At 38.2% G+C, this 21894-nt stretch overlaps 2 protein-coding genes across 2 annotated transcripts in view; one reads left to right on the top strand and one right to left on the bottom strand.

The window, feature by feature from the left end:
• The window catches only part of sit (stuck in traffic), a 49898-nt gene extending 45033 nt beyond the window's left edge, over nt 1–4865 (bottom strand). The window contains exon 1 of the mRNA XM_046622029.2: nt 4719–4865. The gene's annotated coding sequence lies outside the window, so the exon portion shown is untranslated. The remainder of the gene's footprint in view (nt 1–4718) is intronic.
• LOC124216916 (very long chain fatty acid elongase AAEL008004) overlaps nt 1–21894 on the top strand; it is a 32321-nt gene that overhangs the window by 5110 nt on the left and 5317 nt on the right. Inside the window, exons 2-4 of the mRNA XM_046622035.2 lie at nt 13215–13573; nt 18202–18339; nt 19560–19802. Of these exons, the coding sequence (XP_046477991.1) occupies nt 13316–13573; nt 18202–18339; nt 19560–19802 (639 nt within the window). The 5' untranslated portion in view covers nt 13215–13315. The remainder of the gene's footprint in view (nt 1–13214; nt 13574–18201; nt 18340–19559; nt 19803–21894) is intronic.

Here is a 21894-nt window from a genome sequence, read left to right as displayed (position 1 = left end):
AACGAGCCGGTTGAAAATTTGTAAGTAACTGACATAATTCTGAGCCGTGTTGCGGTGAACTGGAACGCGGTGCAAAAACTCATCAAGCCTGCTACAACGCTTCTGCATGTGCACAGCAAACACACAAAACCGATACGTCGGCGAAGTAAGAGTTTTGAATTTGCCTTTCAAGTCAGCGAAATCAACTCGCCGCTTCGTCGGTCACTCAATTATTACCCAACAAGTGTAGAGTGTTATATTTCTCTTAAAAATTTACTGGATAAAGACTCGATCGGTGGGGGAACATGCGTTCGATCGCCGTTCCTCACGGATTGCAATTAAGAAATGCGACGAGTTTCGCAAAAATTGTAAGTCACGGCTCGATGCGAGAATCTCGTCCTTAACGATCCTTGCGATTATTGTGAATAGCAAGAACGATCAAAGATGATCGATTATTTTAATTAATCGTGCATAATCGATCATTTTTGATACTCGATTGATCGACCATTGTTATTTCTCGAAATCGGTTTTTGTTTTTCACCTCGATTAACCACGCAAAACGATATCAATTTGTGCGATCAAAGTATCAATTATTATCCTTGTCTTACTTACTGACTACCTATTTCACGTAATTATTGAAAGATGAATCGGTATTTTTATCTGAAATTGAAAAACGTTTTGAATGAAATAATATATTATCAAAAAAAATTTCCGCTATTAAGACTACGTACTGAAATTTACAAAATTTTGTTTTCAGATCGACCGTTTCAAAAAAAATACGAAGCGATTGATTATTTCGTATATTTTATGCAGCTCGATGCTTTGTTCGAAGTGCCTTAAAAATTGCAAAAAATCCGATTTACATCCGATCGGATTCACTCCACGGCTCGTTTTATTCAGAAGACCAATTTATCGCAACGATTAGAAAAAGAAACCGGCTGTTTTATTTTTCTTTTTAACTAAACTTTTCAATTTCTGCGCGAAAAATAAATTAATTCAAAAAAATAAAGAAACAATTATTATCGCTTATCGTAATTCATTCAAATTACACAAGTTTTCGGAGATTTTATTCGAGAGCGTTTTGTAATCGCATCGTCTCGGGCTCAGCGCGATTTCATTCGCGGAATATTGCCGTGTAATTGTTGCAGATTATTGCTGTGCATAGTTGTATACATACGTGGACGTATAATACGTGGAAATAATTATCGTTCGCCGTTTTCAAATGCCCGTGCGTTTGCGTTAAGTTCCAGAATCATTGACACGCGTGCAGCGTGTTGAATACGCGAAATGCGAAATCGGCTCGAACCGCCCCGCACGGGCCTTGAAGTTGCTTAAATTATCCAGCGCGTTGGAGTGGAAATAATTTTTTTCCCTTCATCAGGCAGATCATTACTCGAATTATACCCTTTTTTTCATTTTGTCGTCGCTCAAGTTTAGGGAAAAAGTCAATTGTATCTGAAATTCCCATTTTCTGTCGCAATTTTTTATCATAACAGTTTGCGTTCATTCCCACTATGATATTAACAATGTAATTTCCGGTAGGTTAGAAGAAAAAAAGGATGGGATTTTCGTCAAAGAACTCTTGATCTTTTTCTTATCTTTTTTTTTTTTTTTTTTACTTCGTAACCATCAAGTTCTCAAAATTTATGATAGCAAGGAAGGTATGTTTATTGCAAAAGTTGATAATTCGTCAGCTGTTCGCAATCGCAAGCCTTCGTCTCGGACTGTTATCAATTATATAATTACCGTTTCGCAGTTTATCGTGTCCTCGAAAATTTACTGTTGCACGAACGTTTTTAATCCTGTACTTGTAACGAGTTTAAAACTTTGCAACCGAACCGCGCGACGCTGGATTTAATCGAGAAAAGAAGGAGCGAAAAAAAAAAAAAGGAAACAACGCAATGATCGACGACGATGTTTTTTTTTATTTTCTTATTTCTATTTTTAATGTTTTTGCAAATTTATAATCAAATCTTTGAAAATCTACAGGATGTGCGGAAAAAACGCCACGTCCCGAAAGATTTTCCATCGTTCTTGCATGCCCGGGGCGAACGTTGCGAAAATACTGCAGAAGAAGGTAGAAAACGAGGTGAAAAATAAAACGTCAGTTTAATCACAACAGGCGCACGACGTAATTCGCGACGCCGTTCAAAGCGTGAAAATTGCGATCGTCGCGTTTGGCGATATCGACGCGCCTCGAGAGGGGAAAAGCAGATGGAAAAAAAAAATCAAAAGAGAAAGAGAAAAAAACAACAACACGTTCGAGATTGAAAAAAATCCGCGCGGGAATGCTTTCAGTAATTTTCTTGCATACTGTATAATGCACGTAATGATATTCTACTCGAAGGATTGCAATTGAAATAAGTAGACCGGTGAGCTCGAATATTATATATAGACATTTTTTTATATACACATATATATATATATATATATATATATATATATATGTATAAATGTATGTATATATAAATATTTCTCTCTTTCTCTCCGCTTTTATCGGCATCGGCACCGATTCGTCTAAATATTGTTCCGCCCTCGTTAGCCATCCCGATTTTACAATTTCATTCCCGTGTTTCTTAACCTTTCTCGTTTATCGCGAATTTACGTCGTATTGCAGGTTCGAGCCGATTTTCCGACTTATCATATTATCGAATCCGCGCCGCACCGACGCGATTGTTGCGAAATATTTATTTTGTTTGTTTTTTATTTTTTTTATTTTATTTTTTTTTTATCGCACAAAGACGGAAGGTAAAATAAAAACGTGACGGAATTGAGTTCGTTGGAACAACGACAACTGATTCGTAAAATGCTGCAAATTTTAATGTATGCGACCTCGGGAATATCAGGCACGCAAATAATACGTGTGTATATGTGTATATGCGATATAAAAATATGCCAAGTATAAGAAAAATAAGGCATATTTCTACGGCTCGATGACCTCCCAGCTGAATATAATTGCGGTTACAATTATTGTAATAACAAGCAAGGTTCCTGTTTTTCAAGATATTTTTATTACCATATCATGAGACAACATTCGGCTTTGTATAATTCTGAGCTTAGTATGTATAATTTGTAGTCTACTGTAGAACAGGCTCTGCGCACAAGGCACGGCATGTGAAAAATTAACGAAAACTACCAAACAACGAAAGGAATACAACTCAACCTGTTTCCAGATTCTCATCACTTCTCTCGCATTTCATGTGAAGTTGCGTCATTTGTTGTCGCTATTATTATAAACCTTGACGCGATTCCGGCTCTGAGCGTGAAATATGTAATTAAAAATGTAAAAATTTTTAAATCAATTACGTCAAAACTGTTGCGACATATTTTCGCGGCTGGTGTAAATAAATAAAAGTGTTGCTGCATAATCGGCAACTCTTGTTTTTCCTCTTTAATTGCACAATACCGGAATTGTTTGTAATCTCACAACGTGGTTACAATTCGCAAAAATATTCGCCGCTAGATCGCTTGAGGCTATTTATTCGGACCCAATTTTTTCGGGGCCTCATCAATCGCGATTTCCTTGCTCTCTCACGTCAGTTATAAATCGCACGATGCTCAGACTTGCGATTAATTTAAGCACGCCTTGTATTTCTGTATCAGTCGACTCACTGTGCTGCAATTTCCGGGATTAGGAAGGTCAGCGAGCGATATACTCGTGCAAAAATTTAGTGCTTACATCACGCTCGGTACATTACTTCCTAATAGGAGGTTTAAAAAAAAAAAAAATGCTGCCACTTAGCTGTAATCGTATAAGCATCTCACAGGCTTTGTTTTCGGTTTTTTTTTTTTTTCTAACTTCTTTTTTAACGTCATTGCGCGATGAAAGCTGCAATGAATCCTGAGTCTTGAAAACTCGAGTCACACAGTTGAGGGACTGAGCTGGAAATCAGATTTGATGTTCACGTAGACAAATAAAATTTAGAACAACCGGTCTCGTTGCTCGATGTTTTCCTTCAATCGATATCATGGTAAATTTTCAAGTACCAAGTTTTGGTGTTTTAATAAGAAAATAAAATCCCAACGAGCCAGGGAATTACTAAACTCCATAGTTTTTTTTCTCCTTAATTACTACAAAACAGTTGCACAGCATCGTAAATAATAAAGTTTGATTTTAATTCTTCTCTGGAATTCCTGTAAAGTCGTTGATCGAAATTTATATTTTATGGATATATTGATACGAATAAGTTGACAAACGCAAAAATTTCGATTTCAAATTTGAGTAATAATCTGTAAATTCTAGACCTAGTCGAGTGTCATCGAGAACAGAAACAATACGCGACTGTAAAATAAAATAAAATGAAAATTGTGAGTAAAAGTTTTATACGCATATTTAATTTATAAAGCGAATCGCTAACGACCGAACGTTTTAACGCGCATGCGCTAATATTCGCGAGCAAAAGCAGTTGTTTCGTCAGGGCTACCAACATTTTTGAGGTTATGTACGATTTTCTCGAAATATACTACGTATTAAATAATTGTTAAGTATATGAAACAGGAGTTAAACTTTCTGTCAATTTGATTGCAGCTATTTATTTTTGTAGAATTATTCCCGCATTGTAAGAAAAACGCAAAGCAAACGAAGCATCAATTTCTTAAAAATGTTCGAAACATCTCAAAATCGTCCAAAAAGTGTCCGTTTACTCGATTACGGGCATTTTGGGTAAATATATTAATTTAAAAGTGAGCGGGTCAAGCGATTCGCTAATTATTGTCAATTTTAATTTCACTTTTCTCACCTTTCTTCGGCAATTCTCATCCCCGATCCTTGGAATCGTATGAATCGGTTTTCGACCGATTGGCGAATAAAGTGAATCGTGAAAAGAGTGGGAGATTCGACGAGAATATTTTATTGCTCAGCTTTTTTGGCCCTTGTCGTAAAACGAATTCCTCCGATTATGATGTCGGTGCTGTAAAAAAAAAAAATAAGTGTCACACTCTCCATATTAGCCGCACCGATTCGGAGCGAGGTCTTTGATACCTCGTACTGTACAGAGTAAGTTTACGGGTGGACCAAACGAGTTTCGAGAGGCGTGTAAGGTACGTTGGCACCGCAAGGCGGTATCTGGGTCCTTGGTGAGGCCCCGAGACAGGTCCCGTTTTGTTTATTAACGGCCTGTATCGCGTGCGCATGGCGAAGCGAAATATTTCGAAAGTAAAAATCATCCGGCAGCAGTCGGTCGATGGGCTAGCAACTATCCGCCGGCAGGCGTGCAAAGATACAAATTGACTATTCGAAGTGAAACGCGTGCGAAGAAATTGAGGAGGAAAATCGAAAAAGGCTGTGAGTGCGACTGAAGCGAAAAATTTTCAAAAACGTAGTTAAACTGTTCTGTTCTTATTTTATTTTATTTTTTTTCTAAATGAAAACGGCACTTACAGTCGCTTTTAATTATCCTCTTTAGTAAATTTTCTTTGCAAATTGTCGTCCGCTCTGTAAGACAACCGTTGAAAATTATAATCACACTGACAATGAACAGTCAACCGTATGGAATGTAACAAAGGTTTTTTTAATTTTTGCAATGCTTGCGGATGAAGACAGAGAGAATTGTTTGGATGGATTGAATCTTTGAGAAGATTTGAAGAACGGTATGTGCCCGAGGAGAAATCGTGACTCGGGCTAACAAATGACCCAAAACTAGTGAAATCTTCACAATGTTCGTTGTGAAAAAATTTGTTTTTATAGTCGATAACTCGCGTGAATTTTAACTCCTTTGGTTAGTGATTGATTGGGGGTAAAAATGTTGGGAGATGATAAAAAAAAACGTAGAAGTTATACTCGTGGTATTCTGCGATATCGGATTTTCGAATTAGACGGAAGAAAAAAATCTGTTTCATAAAATTTCGAAACGTCGAAGGGTCGAATCAATGGCAATTCAAACCAAGATATGAAATTTTCTGTATCTTTATTTTTTGCCGTTTCTGTATTTTTGTTATTGACTTTTACAATCTTTTTATATTAATATACAGAATTACAAAATTCCATGCAAAATGGACTTCCGCGTTTCGGAAAACGATCGAATATTATTAGTGAAATATTCTATACAATTCGATACCATCGGGTGTGAAAAAAAGCACAATTCACACCGACGGTATTGAATTTGACGCCGAACGGTGTTGAACTTTAAAACTTATACCTCAAAATTCCGTTTCGTTTTCAAATCTTTCTCGCCCCGATTCGCAATAAAATTTCTTCTTTCTTGGTTCGAGAATATACAAAAAAAAAACAAAACCCGGACAAGCGCGAATTGAACTCTGATTGAATTGGCGAGTGAGTTTGCGAGTACAAAAATAGGTGACACAAATGTCCGTATCTTTCGATCGCGTTGACTTAGAATCTTGAATTTTTCACACCTCCAAGGGACCGTAGATCTGAGTATTTGATATTAATTTCAACTTCGTACCTTCACCGGTCCCCGAGAAAAAGGGAAAAAGGGACGGACGGACAAACGAAAAACGAAACGATACCAAAAAGGTTCCGTTTTTACCCTTTGAGACGCGTATCCCTAAAAGCGATTCTAATTCAAGATGTACTACAGTATTTTCTTGCGTAATTTCCTACGGTGTTCCATCCGTTGAAACGAAGGCGACTCGAGCCAGCCGACTGGAAACTGGACTAACGATCGTTCATTTGCACGTCGCCGCGTCGGCGGAATTACACGCCCGTGGATAATTCCGCGGATGCACGAACACGCGCACGAACAACATCTATAGGACAAACCTAGGATGCACAATGAATTCCGCGACCGTGTCGTTCGCCTTCTCCGAGTCCTGTCTGCAGTCCGGGTCTTGTCTTGGTTGGAACTCGAGGCTTGAGCTAAGCGCGGCACACTTACCTACTATAAGTGTTATAAGTACGAACGAGGAGACAGGACAGTCAGTCACTGCGGTATTTATCTTGTTTGAGCCAATGAAAAGCGGCTAAAAAGTAACTCGAACAGGCGATTCCTCCCGTCGATGTTTCGCCGATTTTTTAAATTTCTTTTCTTTTTTTTTTTTTCTTTCTTTGTCCTCCCTCCCGCCGTATTTTGTTACTTTTTTCGTATCTTTCCCATAGGCCGCTGCTTTCTTCCATCTCATTCTCGGCCCGCGGAACTTTCTCTGGAAATCACGTACCGTTCGATTCGTTCGTTCGTTTAAACGAGGATCTTGTATCGTACCGATGATGATCGCAAGTCAGTTCCGTTTATGCCATCGCCGTTTGTAGTTCGAAGGATTTTCCGCGCCGCGTTACAGACAGAAGGGCTTTAAATATTTCCCGGCGAAGGGTTATCCCTCCTGTAATTGATAATATAACTCGAATCAAGGATAAATATATATATATATATATATATATAAAAACACGTTCGACGTAGCGATCGGCTGATTCACGAAGGAGGATCGAATAACCGAGGATTTGTTCCGAGGTGAGCTTTCGGAGGGTGATAATTCTTTCCGCAACACGGTTTCCGCCGTTGCGCAAGCTCTACGACATACCGCATCCCATTCCTGCGATAAAAGTGACTGATCGCGGTACAATGAAAATATACGACTATGATATACATACGTTTGACGTGACATTCGAGGAAGCGATTCAAACGCTGTGACAGATTGTTATCGATCAATGTACAAGAATTCGCATCCATTTTCGCCCAGAGGATGCCGCGTGCGATTGAACATGATATAATGATGATGATGATGCAGAACCAGTGTTGGGAAAAAGATGGACGAATTGAAAGAGGGAATGTTGTTTAAAAAATCGCTGGAACTACGTGTGGACACTTTATGATAAAAATGTTTCTGGACGAATGTGAATAACGCAACCTGAGATATCAACGATTTGGGAAAAGAGGTCGATAACTAGAACCTTCAAAATTATCAAAATTCAGTGTTATTCGTACTATTCTCATTTTTTCGGCCTCATTCTCCTCGCTGAGCAGATTTCCTCGAGTTATCTGAAAAAACATTCAAAATATCTATCGATTTTGTATCATAGCGTCTTCTGGTTACGTATTTCCAACAATATTCAAACAGCTTCTCTTAACGATACCCGTTTTACTCAATTTTTCTAGTTACCGTAACAAATGAAATTTTTTCTCAGTGTACAACGCGACGATGTGATTAACGAACTGATATCTGTAACTAAGTTTATCCACTCCTGAAATAACCATTATTTGAAACTTTCGGATATATTTATGATGAAGAAAATGAGTCTGGATACATCGGAATATGTCGAAGAACACAAAAATTTAGTTATTTAAGAATCCTTTCTCAAAATGCTAATATTTCAATAATTGCGTTGTTCGATTTCGTTCGCTCAGCGTCCGTCACACGATGAGAATGTCGTTTAATTCGCGTTTAGCTCCTCTGTCGGTAACGACAAGATTGGCGGTGATTATTTTATCTTGCTCCCTTTCGAAATTCCGAATCCTAAATCGTCAAAGTCGCGCGTGTCGATTAATCATCGTATATCCGTCGTACGCGTTCACCGTGCCAACTGCAAGTGGGTATTGCACCATGGTTTAATAGTGATGATAATAACCGCGCGATTCACCAGAGAGAGAGAGAGAGAGAGAGAGAGAGCCGACTTGTTGTTTTCTACAATTTTCTACTTTTAATTGATGCGAGTTTCGTGATCTGAGTTTGCTCAACAACGAGTGGTCATCGTCCTTGAACGCAACTTGCTGCTGTTGCTGTCGCTGTCGCTTGCTCGACGCCGATACGTTTCAGAGGATGGAGACGTGCCGTATATTCTATTCAAAACCGCATCTCCACGGGTCAGAGAGCTTGCGCTACTCGGGAATGCTTAATAGATATTGTTTATATTGCTATCGCTGTTACACGCGCCCTCGAAACCATCGCTTGAATTATTGCACAGCCTTTCTCGAACTGGTACCAATCTCGTTTATCATTGCCTATTTCGTACTCGAAAGTTCAACGTCTGTACGATGCAATCACCGGGCAAACGCTCGGTATTTCATATAAACATTTCGTGTAAACATTCGGTCTTGCTCGAAGACCCGATTCGAGACTGCGAAACTCTTCGCCTTTCGAAGGTCGGATAAGACTTTTGCTATTTCGAAGTCGTCGATGTCCCGGGGCAGGGTTGAAGTTGAGAATTTGAAAAGTTCCGAAAACGCATAGTTCCGAATTATTTGGTGGCGAGACTTGAAGGAGAGAGATCAAACTTTGGAGAGATGACAAAGTTCCGAAATGCAAGATTTCAAAAATTCAAGTTACGGTAGAGCAAAGTTCCGAAAAGTAAGGTTCTGATGGAGCAGAATTGCGAAATATAAAGTTTCGATGGGGTGATGTTTTGAAAATTCAAATATATTCGTACAGCGTAGTTTACTCAACGAGAGTGGGTGTGAAGAATCAGAAAATAAAGAAAAATCAAAGCGGTAGAATTTCACAAAACCGAAAATCTTCGATCATTCGGAATTTCGGTGTTACAGATTTTCTTAATTTTCTCATTCTCGCACTTCCGGAACTTTGAACGTCGGGTTTTGGAAAATTGGAAACTTTGATGTTTCGTCAAAGTTTGATTTCTTTACTTCAAGTGTCGCCACCGAAAAATTCAAAATTCGACGCTTTCGGAATTTTTCAAGTTCGGAATTTCAACCCCGCCCCAATCTCCTCTGATAACTTTTGTCATCGTCTTATAACAAGAAATTCATTCATGGTTCTTCCACCCTTCGAAACATATTTTTCAACCCTGAAATGTCCGCTCAATTTTTTGTTAAAAAGTCTCTTCAGAGACTTTTACAAAAAAAAAGACACCATCGTGACTTCAAAATTTTCTCGAAAAGTAACATTGATCTGGTCTTCTAAAATTCCCAGAACCTTATCAGTTTTGTTTTTCTTTTCCCAATCTTAAGAAATCCTTATCTTTATGGATAATAATATTCCAACTCTCGCAATTGTCTTTGACCGCAAAATTTTTTATCGGCACGTCAACTTGCTGAGGAAAAATCGTAATAACAAAGGCTGAAAAATAAGCACTAATCCACCTTGATGCCGGAATGTCGTGTCCGGGTTCTTTTGACGCGCGACGCGAGGCGGCTTCGCAATTACTGCAGACAAACGCTAATAACTCTTTATTCGCCCGGTGAACCCGGAAGGACCGGTTTTGCCATGGGAAATCCCCTTTGATGATAATTTGGGTCAATGCCCTCGGTCTCGAGAATTGTATTTTCAAACAAGAGTCAAACTTTGGATTGCCACGCGTCTTATCGTGAGTCACGAACCTGATTTTGAAAAGATTTAACCACATTTTGGTAATATTGACTCCCTGGCGATGAAATTCATTGTGTATGAGTAATTTTTATTTAAAATCGTCGTAAAAATTCGTTTAAAATTTGTTTAAAATCCTTTTAAAATTGCCAAAAATTTATTAGATCAGTTGAACTTCACTCTACGACGACTCGTTTTGACTACTAGAAGACTGTATTCTCCAAATTCGCTGTCCGTTGGAGACTTTTTTTTTACATCATCTTCGCTTGGTTGAATAATTCGTTTTACAATACTGCTAAGATTTTGATTGCGATTAACAAACGGCGGTATTGAAAAAACCGCTAAAAAAAAAAAAAAAAGATCTGTTCAAGTAACTATCTCGTAATAAAATTGACCAAAAAGTGTCGATTTTCGGCCAATCATGAAACCTTCTCAGCGGAATAATTTTAATTTGTTGTTTTCGTTGTCGTTTTTTTTTCTGTTTGTTTATTTCCTCGTTGAGTAATCTTCAAAGAGAATATCGACGGTAGTGTAATAACAAAAAATTTCTGAGACGCCGATTACATCGTCCGGAAGAAAATAATTTGCAGACAAGTTGTGCAGCTTTGTATTATCATAATAATTATTGAGCCAAGGACGTAAATCACGCGCGTATACGTACGTATGAATAGCTAATTGTGTTTTGATCATTTGATTTGAAAACTCGATCGGCGCTAAGACAGTTACGACACAAATTTATATAATCGCAAATGCTGGATTATTAAATCCGCTGGATTGACGCGGGAATGATAATGTCATTTACGGCGATAAATCATTCTCCGCAAATGCAACGACTCTTCTCTTCCGTTGTTTTCACAACGAGCTCTGTGCTCGTTACACTTCGCTCGAATCCTACGAGGAGAAATCATCACCCAGCTATTATTATCGCATGCAGACAGCGGCGGAGAAACCCGGTCGAAGCGCGAAATACGTTTCTGATTAGGTATATTACTGCACATATTGTAATAGGTTGCAATTTATTTGCAAAAAAAAAAAAAAGAAAAAAAATCTCACCCATCTGTAAAGACATAAGGAATAAGACGCGTTACGCTGAGTTTCGCAAATATTTCTATACTGCGGATGTTGCGTAATTTTCTTGCCGTCGTGTAATAAGAGGTATCTAAATATATACGTAAAACAATCGATGCCTAGATATTGTATTTTACAAACGAAATAATGGTTAAACCATCTTCTTCTAAACTTTTGATATTCCTTAAAGTTTGATTGTACATTTTTTTTTTTTTTTTTTTTTTTATCGAACGGCAATCGAAAGCTCGAGAAAAAAAAAGTTCATCGACAGCTTGCAAGGCTTTAAAAATTTCTTACACACAAATTCTGCGCAATTGCGTTTTATTTTATTTATTTTTTATTTTCTTTCATTCGTTTTTCCGTTCGGATCTCGACTCTTTCTTTCAACACGCGGGCGAATTTTGGTGTAAATTAACGATTCTCTTACCTGGGTTTCTAATCAACGTGAATGTAGGTTTGTTTGATTAGATATCGAACTCGAGATGTCCGTCCGAATGGAACCTGATACACGAGATGACGAACGGTACTCGCGTCACGTCGTGATCATAAATTTACCGTGCCTGTGTAAATAGGGAGTAGAAATCATTGTAAAATATTTACATATTTTGCCAAACGAGGTGAAGTTTTCGAGTGTTTGAATTTTACGTATGAATAATGCATACGGAATGATTCAAACGTCATTAACACTTTCATCGACACTGAACGTTATTATAATATACATAATATAGGTCATCGAGATGACTGAAGAGGCGAGAGAAAAATTTCAAAAGAATTTCTGTATGTGTAATAAGTCATCGAACCCCAGACGCTATATATCGGATGACACAGATATGATTACGTCATACACTCTTACCAAACGATCGTATTCAACTTGTTCACCGTGAAAATATTCATTGAAAAGTTTCGTTGGGCAAATATCGATACTTCACAATAATTGCATTGGGTATTTTATCATACAAGCATTTGTTCGTTAGCCACGAAAATCCATTAATAAATACAAATCGGAATTATAAAGAAAAGCTCAGATGTCGATGGTTCGATTCGAATTGTTTTGAAGTAATGAAAATTCAGTATTTTTCGACTATTTCACTCTACGTTTTCGTTCATTTCATTCAGACAGATTATTTTTTACAAAGGAACTAAAATGGATTTTTACTTTTTTCCAGTGGTTGATTTAATATTGCCATTTGTATTCGTACGATCAATGTCGATGCAGGATTGCAAAATTAAATATGTAACATTGCCCACATTACGAAATAATGGTGTTTATAAATCTGCCAAATTATCATCGATTTTGAAACGATCTGAACCGATCAAACATCGATATTTAATCTTTTCCTTATAAACCCAGTAGATACCGGGACAATCTCTTGAAACTTGAAAATGAACCGCGCATGCGCCAAATAATTAAATCTCATTGGTCGGCCAAATCTTCCCGCAGCGATATTTTAGCCCGCGACGCAGGCGGGCCAACCTACGCAAAATGTCTGCGTTTGAATGTTCAAAGAGCGTAAGCATTGAATTCCGAGCGTTCTTCGAAGAATCAACTTTCCGACCCGACAACAAACGCTTCCGAAACCTTTCCGAGCCGCTGCCTCGATTATTTGAGATTCTAACCTCGAAAATTCGTATCAATCGCATCGCCGGCAGAAAGAGTTCGACAGCTGAAAACTCGGATTGGCCAGCCTGCGCGAACAGCCGATAAAACTCGCGCATGCGCGGTTGATTTTCAAGTTTCAACAGATTGTCCCGGTGTATTCTGTTTTAGAATTCTTAAATACATCTTTGTACTCCATACGAATATAACAATTTTATAATTGTATGAACTTTGGGCAAGTCAATCTTTGAACAATTGAATATTTTTTGACCGGCACCGAACCGATTGCTTAAATTCTCTCCGGTTTCCAAAAATTTCCCTGAACAAAGGAGATTGATTAGTTTTGAAAAAATTTCAGGCAAGCTGGCGTCCGCGGCGGCAGAATTAGTGGCGGAGCGTGAGCCAGAGCCGCGCAATGAAATCCAGGACACGAACAGGACCGGAGCTTTCGGGGGCGCCATGGGGGCGGAATACCTCGTCAGGATGGCCCTCGATCAGTACACGGAGATCCTGACGACGGTATCGGACCCAAGAGTGAGCGACTGGCCCCTTATGGACTCGCCGATCCCCACCTTCCTCATCGTCGTCCTCTACCTCTACGGCGTGACGATATTCGGTCCGAGGGTGATGGCGAATAAAAAACCCTTCCAGCTTCGCGGCACCCTTATCGCCTACAACGCCTTCCAGGTCCTCTTCTCGTTGGGGATGATGTACGAGGTAAGAAATCGCGAGCTAACGAAGAGCTTGAGAAAATAACGCTATCCGATTAATCGATTGGTCGGCAGGTTCGATTAATCGTTTTTTCGATTGATCGATCAACCCTGATTGGTCACTCTGGGTAAATTTTACCCCAAACGTCCTTCGAACCTCTCGTAGAGTCCATAAGTCGTGAAAATAAGCCTCTTCGCGGCATTCTTCACGCTAAATAAAGGCCTTTTTTAAACATTTTTGGCACTTTCTTGGAAGTTTGCCGATTATTTACAATATTTAAACAATCAATTCTGGTTAGGAAAACTGAGAGAGCTTTTCCTGCGATCCTTAAACGATTCGTAGATATTTGTTTTAGACTTTTAGAACTCGTCGTTGAAACAAGATATCACGATTCTAATGAAGTGTGACCTGTTAGGGTTAATCGACGGTTTTGATTATTCGATTAATCAAAAAAACGATTAATCGCCTCATAATAATTCTTCAGGTCAATCGGTATATGAATCGAAACCGTTGATTAATCGATTCCTCGGGAAAATGATTAATCGAAAATGTCGATTTATCGATTAATTAAAAAAACGATCAATCTAAAGACTGAATTATTCGATTAATCGATCGATCGCACTACACTGGTAAAAAATTAAAATTAACTTTGGCAGGTGTGACCGGAAAATCTGATGTAAAGGGTCATCATTCTCTTCGACTATACGGTCACTCGATATTGCTATAATTTTAACCGTTGTTCACAAACGAAAAGAATACAGTAAACTAAAGAAACGGACTCGACGTTTCAATGACCAGAAAATGTAGCATCGACAACCGTATTGAAGCATACTAAACGGTTACTAAATTACCACTATTTTCTCATATGTAGTTCTAACGTTATTCGAACCGTTATAATTCTAACTTACATATATTTTCTAGTATAACAACGGTAAACAGTGATTTTTTTTCACGCTGTAAAATTAGAATCATACACGATGCAAACATTGCAAGGAGACTCGTTCGGCGGGTTTCGATTGTAATTGCGTGCATTCGTTCGCAAGTTATACTTCTCGGCGAGACAAGTTTGTAAGCCGCTGGAACTCCGTGTTACAACCGCGTACTAACTATAGGTATAATAATTGTTAACGTCGTGGAAGAAAGTAGCACGGACAGATCACGAGATGCAACCTTGACCGACTGACTTCTTGAGGAACGAAAACATCATTTCACTGGCGGCGAACGGTTTCTGTATTGCAGCTTGTCGCTTCTTTCACGTACCCTTTAATTATCATCTACGCCAGGGTTTAACGATTAACAACGAGTGTGATTAGCGATCGCTTTATGCCGTGAATCCGTCGACTTGGACGATAGTTGGACGATAGTTGGACGATAATTGGACAATATTTGGACGATAGTTGGACGATTGTTGGATAACAGTTGGACGACAGTTGGACGATAGTTGGACGATTGTTGGATGACAGTTGGACGACAGTTGGACGATAGTTGGACGATTGTTGGGTGACAGTTGGACGACAGTTGGACGATAGTTGGACGATAGTTGGACGATTTTTGGATGACTGTTGGACGACAGTTGGACGATAGTTGGACGACAGTTGGATGACAGTTGGACGACAGTTGGACGATAGTTTGACGAGCGTCTGGTATGGTTATTCATTCGCAATTCGCGTCCGAATCTTGTACAGCCGAACTTGTGAAATTCCTAATTTAAATACCAATTTTAATTGACTGACAGCGTGTGGTGTAACTCTTGTGGCAATTTGCTAACTCGAGGCGATGGTAAGGGGTAAACGTGCTCCATCACTCTCCGTGACTGTTTCGAGTCTTCAACTTTACCTCTTCCTACACCTAAATAGTCTGCCGATTACCACTGAACTGAGAATAATCGATGCATCGATTAGAAAAAAATAATCGAACACGCCTCGATTGAATCGGTAAAAATTATTTTTTTTTTTAAACAACGCATAGCGGAAAAGTTTTCTCGATAATTTGTAGCTGCGCTGAAAATATTCATTCACTTTTTCATCACTTGTTATTTCAAATAGGTATCTTAGGAAGTGAAACAATGATGGTAATTGATACTTTGATCGCATAAATTTTTATTGCATTGCGTCGTTCGTTAGAGTAAAGAAAACAGAAACCGTTTGTGAGGAGAAATAATGGAGTTTGAAAAATAATCGATTATTTTTAGTCATTCTTACTGTAAATACATACCGCGACCTTACGTTATTAGAGAGGATTTTGTTAAGTCCGCGGGTGCGTTTTAACGAATTTGCACACGCCTCTTAGGTGAAAAAAAATTAACGACATAGACAAGTCGTAAACTGGAATCGAGTTGCTTGTTTTCCTTATGGTTAAAAATTCATAATTACCGACGAACCGGTTGAAATACATGAGCATAAAAAATACGCCTCATTCATTTCGGAATGTGCGTAACCAAAACCGTAAGAGTATAGTCATTGAAACAGTAATTACACGCAATTCAACAGTAACAGTGTTTGTATCTTCATGGCCGACTTTCGGATATTGAGTAGAAAACAGAGATTCGTTATTCAAGGTTGCGAATCAGTCGGACTATCCGAATCGAAAATTGGGAAAAGAGAACTGTTTTTCAAATTTCTGATAACTTATCCCTGTTATTCTAACTTCCATTGAATCGTTTCTGTTGCTCATAGTACTAACGGTCTTTGATGCGCGTTCAATGTCATTGGCGGAAATTGTATTTGTAGGAAATTATTGAAAAAAATTTGTCACGCCTAATAATCATTAATCCTAAAAAAATTTTCAATTATTTTTGAAAACAGCATTAAATTCCATTCGTCAGAATCGATCGAATACAGTCTCTAATTTCTTTCAGAATTTGTAATTCCTAAAAAAAAAAAAATTTTATCCAACAAACGCAAATGTGGACATCTTTTTCATCTTGTATTCTTCCATTTTTTTACCTTTCACCTGCCGCGTTTACTTTGGTTTCGATTCGTCATCGGAGATTGTAACACACTTGAGAATTACATACGCGTATAGGTACTTGTAACTTACGCATATACACAGAGACGTATGAAACGATGATTAGGAAATACGAAATCATTAGGTTCAAGCCGGCAAAGAGTTATAAAGTATGGCGATGCAAAGCCGCGCTTTTTCTCGAAAGTTTGAGCAACAATATTTCCCTCCAAGGAATTTCCTGTATCGACTTTCTATATTCAAGGCTGCATAGTGATTTGTGTGCGTTTGCCGGTATCTTTGTGTGCCTCCGTTCTTTCCTTCTTTCTGCACCAGCAGCAGCGATAGCAGCAATAATGGCGCGCCTTCCAAGATCGTCGAGAGATTAATTCCCGCGTGCGAAGAAAAACTAAAATCTATGCAACGAGAACAACAACGATTAAATAAAAAGAGTCGATAAGATCCGAAGAGAAGAATTATTAAAAATTCAAAATAGGGAAGAATAAATTTAATATCAATAAATTACAAACTGCCGTTACTTTTTAAAATACACACAAGTTTCGGGCCGATTTGCGTACATCTACAACGAAAGCCTTAGCAATATCGATGCCATTTTAAGCGATGGCTGGTAATCTAAAAATAATCGATGCATCGATTAATCGAATCGAAAAAATAGTCGAACACGACTCGATTGAATCGGTAAAAATTAATGGAACAATCGATTGTTTCGTTTTTTTTTTTTTTAAAACGGTGCATATGAAACCAAAGTTACGTAAATTTCTGTACCTAGTATTAATGGCGGAAAAGTTTTTTAATAATCTATTGTTTCATTCAAGGTATTTTTCAATTTCAAATAAAAATATTTATTCATTTTTCACTAATTACATCGAATAGGTACTTACGATTAGTAAGTAAGACGATGATAATAATCGATACTTTGACCGTATAAATTGACATTGTTCTGCGTCATGCATGGGAGTAAAAAAAACAAAAAAAAACCTATCGTGAAGAATAATAATTGTCGATTAATAGAGTTTCAAACATAATCATTATACTCGATTAATCGGGAAAATATAAGCGGTTTAACCAAAAATCGATAATTTTTGGCAATTCTAATTTACGATGCTATTAATATTGACAACAATAAAAATAATTACCAATTATACGGATGTTGATTTTTTCATGAACTCTTCATGGATCCGGCCAATGTGCAATTTAACGCGCAATCGTGTCGTTTGGACGCAAATTACCGTAAATACAGTCGTGGATAAAAATTTCGGTATATCCCCGACGTTTGTCTTACACTCTCCGATTGAACAAGCTAAAATAAATTATGAAGAATGCGTAAATAAGAAGAAAAAACACAAAAAAAAAAAAGAAGAAGAAGAAATTCGCTAACTAATGCACAACTATTTTGGTCGTCGATATCGCAGATAAAATATATCCCGTGACAACCGATGCTTAAATACATAATTACAGTGTGAAATATAAAGAGATGCCAGAACAGATTAGCGAAGTTAAATTCCCCTGGTGAATATTATATTCGTTCAATGCCGACGTCTTGCAGAATAATAAAATTGGCTGGTAGAAAAAAAATTCGGTAATGATAACATAATAAAACGGGAGTTTTTTGTTTTTTTTTTTTTTCTTTCAACAGTCTCTAAACGAATGGACTGGTTTTCCCATTACAGCATCTGATGTCGGGATGGCTACTGGACTACAGCTACAAATGTCAACCGGTCGATTATTCTCACAATCCGTCCGCCTTGCGGATGGCCAATTTGTGCTGGTGGTACTTCATCAGTAAATTTACCGAATTCGCAGACACGGTAAGCCAACATCCGACGAATTAACGATACGAACACGAATCGCCTGCTTGACGGGTTATTATAACAGCGCGAGGAGTCGAATACAGTCAACCTTGGCCGTTCGTTCATCTCTGGCCGCTGTCTAATCTTATTCGTGTTCGTTAAATCAGTTTGCTTTCTTTGCGCAAAGCTTAGAGACCAACGTCTGGGATGTAGTAATTTGGTATTTATGAATACACGATTATATGCCGGATTTAAGGTGAGACTGAGCAAACACTTCGCTTCTCCCCTTCGTCACGTAACACCTTTATTTGATGTGCGCGTAATGATACGAATTATTCGCCTTCGCGATTCGCACGCTAATCACATCGCTTCTCAGGATATTATTAACCGATCAGTGTAAATGATAACAGTATATATGTCGCATTCCGTGCCAACTGAGAGGACATTTTCCCTGACCCCCGCCAATTTTCTTCGTTATTTTTTATATGATTCTAGAACCTGAAAATAGAGCTCGCCATTTTTTTCAGATTTTTCGTCCCAACCATTCTTTTTTAAAAAATGTCACAAACATAACATATGTTTTGTATACATACAAAATAAGAAAAATTAAGCCTCTAAAAAAATATTTAAAAAATACAAAGAATCAATTCTCCACTCTGAACTACGGCACAAAATGTTTGTTTTGGGACCTAGAAATTATGTTAATTTTTGTAAAAAAATCAAAAAATGCCTTTTTTTTTAAGACCATAAAAGGGTTTGTAACATTTTTTAAAAAAGAATGGTTCGGACGAAAAATCTGAAAAAAATGGCGAGCTCTTTTTTTAGGTTGTAGAATCATATAAAAAATAATGAAGCAAATTGGCGGGGGTATATATAATATATATACATATATGAGGTATTCCGTGCCAACTATATATATATACAAAAATATACAGTGAGATGGAAGAAAAATTATTCGCAAGTTTTTCCTGACATGTTTGTATAAAAACGTTAGCTCGTCTATTAATCAGTCCTTTGAACCTGCGTACGGTGTTAATTTGCACGGGGTAATGTTAACGGGTGAAATAAATTTGCGGTAATGCAAACACGTTTCATCGAGTTATCGCGAATCATCTTTTTAGCGTAATATGAACAATTATCCACCCGTTGATAATTTTTTTTTTTCATTCTCCTTCTGCTTTTATTTAATTCCAATTTATTTATTTTTTTTCTTTCTTTCCTTCTCTCCTCCTCTTCAGATATTCTTCGTTCTACGCAAAAAGGACAGCCAGGTGTCGTTCCTTCACCTCTACCATCACTCTTTGACGCCCCTCGAGACTTGGGTGTGCGTGAAATTCATCGCCGGAGGCCACGGGACACTTGGAAATTTGATAAACAACGCCGTTCACGTAGTCATGTACGCCTACTACATGCTATCGGCGATGGGACCCGAGTACCAAAAGTACCTCTGGTGGAAAAAACACCTCACCACAGTTCAGTTGGTGAGTATAAATTTCCGGGGGGGGGGGGGGGGGGGGGGGGGGGATTTTATCGATAATGGGGATCGATGAAATTTTTCCGACGATTCTGAAAAATCCAGGAAAACAGAGGATCTGTATTTGAATTCAAGTTATCTGTACTATGTGAGAAAGTTTTTCCTAGTCTCGCAAAGATTGAATTTATATTAATTGAGCTGGAATGTGAATTTTTATTGAATCGAATGAGAAGCAATAATTACGTACAAATACGTGATTTTTTTTTTTTTTTTGTTTTTTTGCGAACCGGCCATACTAATGACCGACCTCGACATATTTCTGTCGAAGGGTATAAATTTTGTTTGATCTTTTTTTTTTTTTTTTTCTTGTGGAAAAAATTTACTTCCGTCTTAATTACCGCACAGCACGGAATTACATAGGCGAAAGTTTTTGGCGCGAAGTAATTGTGTTTAAATAAGCCACGCGACTTTGCCGCAGCGGCGGCGTTTAGACCGCTTTACCGCAGTGAGAGGTTTGTACTTTCGATAACCTAGATATGATTGACGAATTGTAGAAAGAAGACAAAAAGGGTGATTCGGCGAGGCGGCAGGCGCATTGTAAGATCGTTGGTATGACAAAACGGTGCGAGCGTGTGAAATATAGAAAACGAGGAGAAGTAATTGTCGGATAAAAAGAGACAAGGAAGGGGAAAAAAACGCGACGTGTACCTTCGAAGATATAAGGAAGAAAAGGAGGGATGGAAAAAAATCACAACAATGATAGTAACGATCGTTCTGCGGTGGGAATAACGCGGTTTAAGGTTGCTGTCAATCATTGCTCAACCGCGCTGATTGTGAGTGTGTAGAGCGAATTAGGAACGCCGCCTCGCAATATCGTCTAGATTGCTATAATCAAAATACACACTCGATGTATAAGGCAGCCGCCCAAGTCTCGGAACGGAGACGGGGAATCGAAATGAGAAACGGTAGGGATAAACGGGAATTCAACGGTACGGAGTTGCGAAATAAACGGTATTGTTTTAAGCGGGGCGTTTTGCTCGATGCGGTAGGGAAAACTAAGGAAATAGGAAAGGTGAAAATACGTTTTGTCCGTTCGATTTACCCTCGCAAATATTCGACTCTGATTCGTCTTCGCGCCGCGTTTTTATTTTATCCACGTCGATTTATAAATTTACATATTGTGCGAACATAATATTGTGCTCCAAACGTGGAATTTGTTTGGCAAAAGACTGTTGAATATAGTACTATAATTAAGGATGATTCGGCCAAAACGTTCGAATCGAAAATCAGGAGCAGAGAAGGAATTTTCAACAACGTCATTTGCCCCAATGATAACAAAAACGAATTGGAGCAAATTAGAGTAACAGACGCTGAGTCGGTTAGGATTTGAGTAAAGGATTTATTACACCGTTGAAAATCTCTGCAATGAAGAAAATAAGGTAAAAAAAAAAAAACAAGATATGATTTCAATAATTTTGATCTTTCTAATCGCGTAAAATCATTTCTCAAATTTTCGCCACCTTAGCTTACGTTGTTCGAATTTATTCAGTTTCATTTCAATTACGTATTAGGAACGTTTTTTAACTTGTGTTCACCGTCAACGGCGATTTTGAGACGGTTTTTTCACTTCGGACGTTACGGCCCATTCATTTTTAAAAGGTATTTTATACAATGTAAGTTTTTTTCTTTCACCACTGTTAGAGGCAATAAAAACGCCGAATTAACTGTTGTTTCAGAATGAAAGGCGAACGGTTTCGGTCACCTCGAGACAACGTTCACTCTTTTCCTAGTTGCGATAGCGTAAAAGTTGTACTCCCAGCCTCGTGCGGGTGACTAAGCGATTTTTACCGACTCGATTTCTGTGCGCCGAGTCACGATTCGCCAATTTCATTGCGCATCTCGAATCGGTGGAGAATATTTGTGAACCGGAATCCCAGGATAAGTCAGGAAACTGGATGAAAATTCTATGTCAGAAACGCTGGCTGACTCGGTTCTGTCGAGTAAATTTGCGCAATTCGAGGAGACATCGATCCCGTATAATTTCTACGACTCTCGGACGTAATTTAACTGGCGTGACGTGACTTGAAAGAAATCTCTTT

The sequence above is a fragment of the Neodiprion pinetum genome, chromosome 4 (genome assembly GCF_021155775.2).
Source record: "Neodiprion pinetum isolate iyNeoPine1 chromosome 4, iyNeoPine1.2, whole genome shotgun sequence".
Classification (NCBI taxonomy): domain Eukaryota; kingdom Metazoa; phylum Arthropoda; class Insecta; order Hymenoptera; family Diprionidae; genus Neodiprion; species Neodiprion pinetum.
Note: the sequence above shows the minus strand (reverse complement) of the source record. Positions and strands in the feature narration are given on the sequence as shown.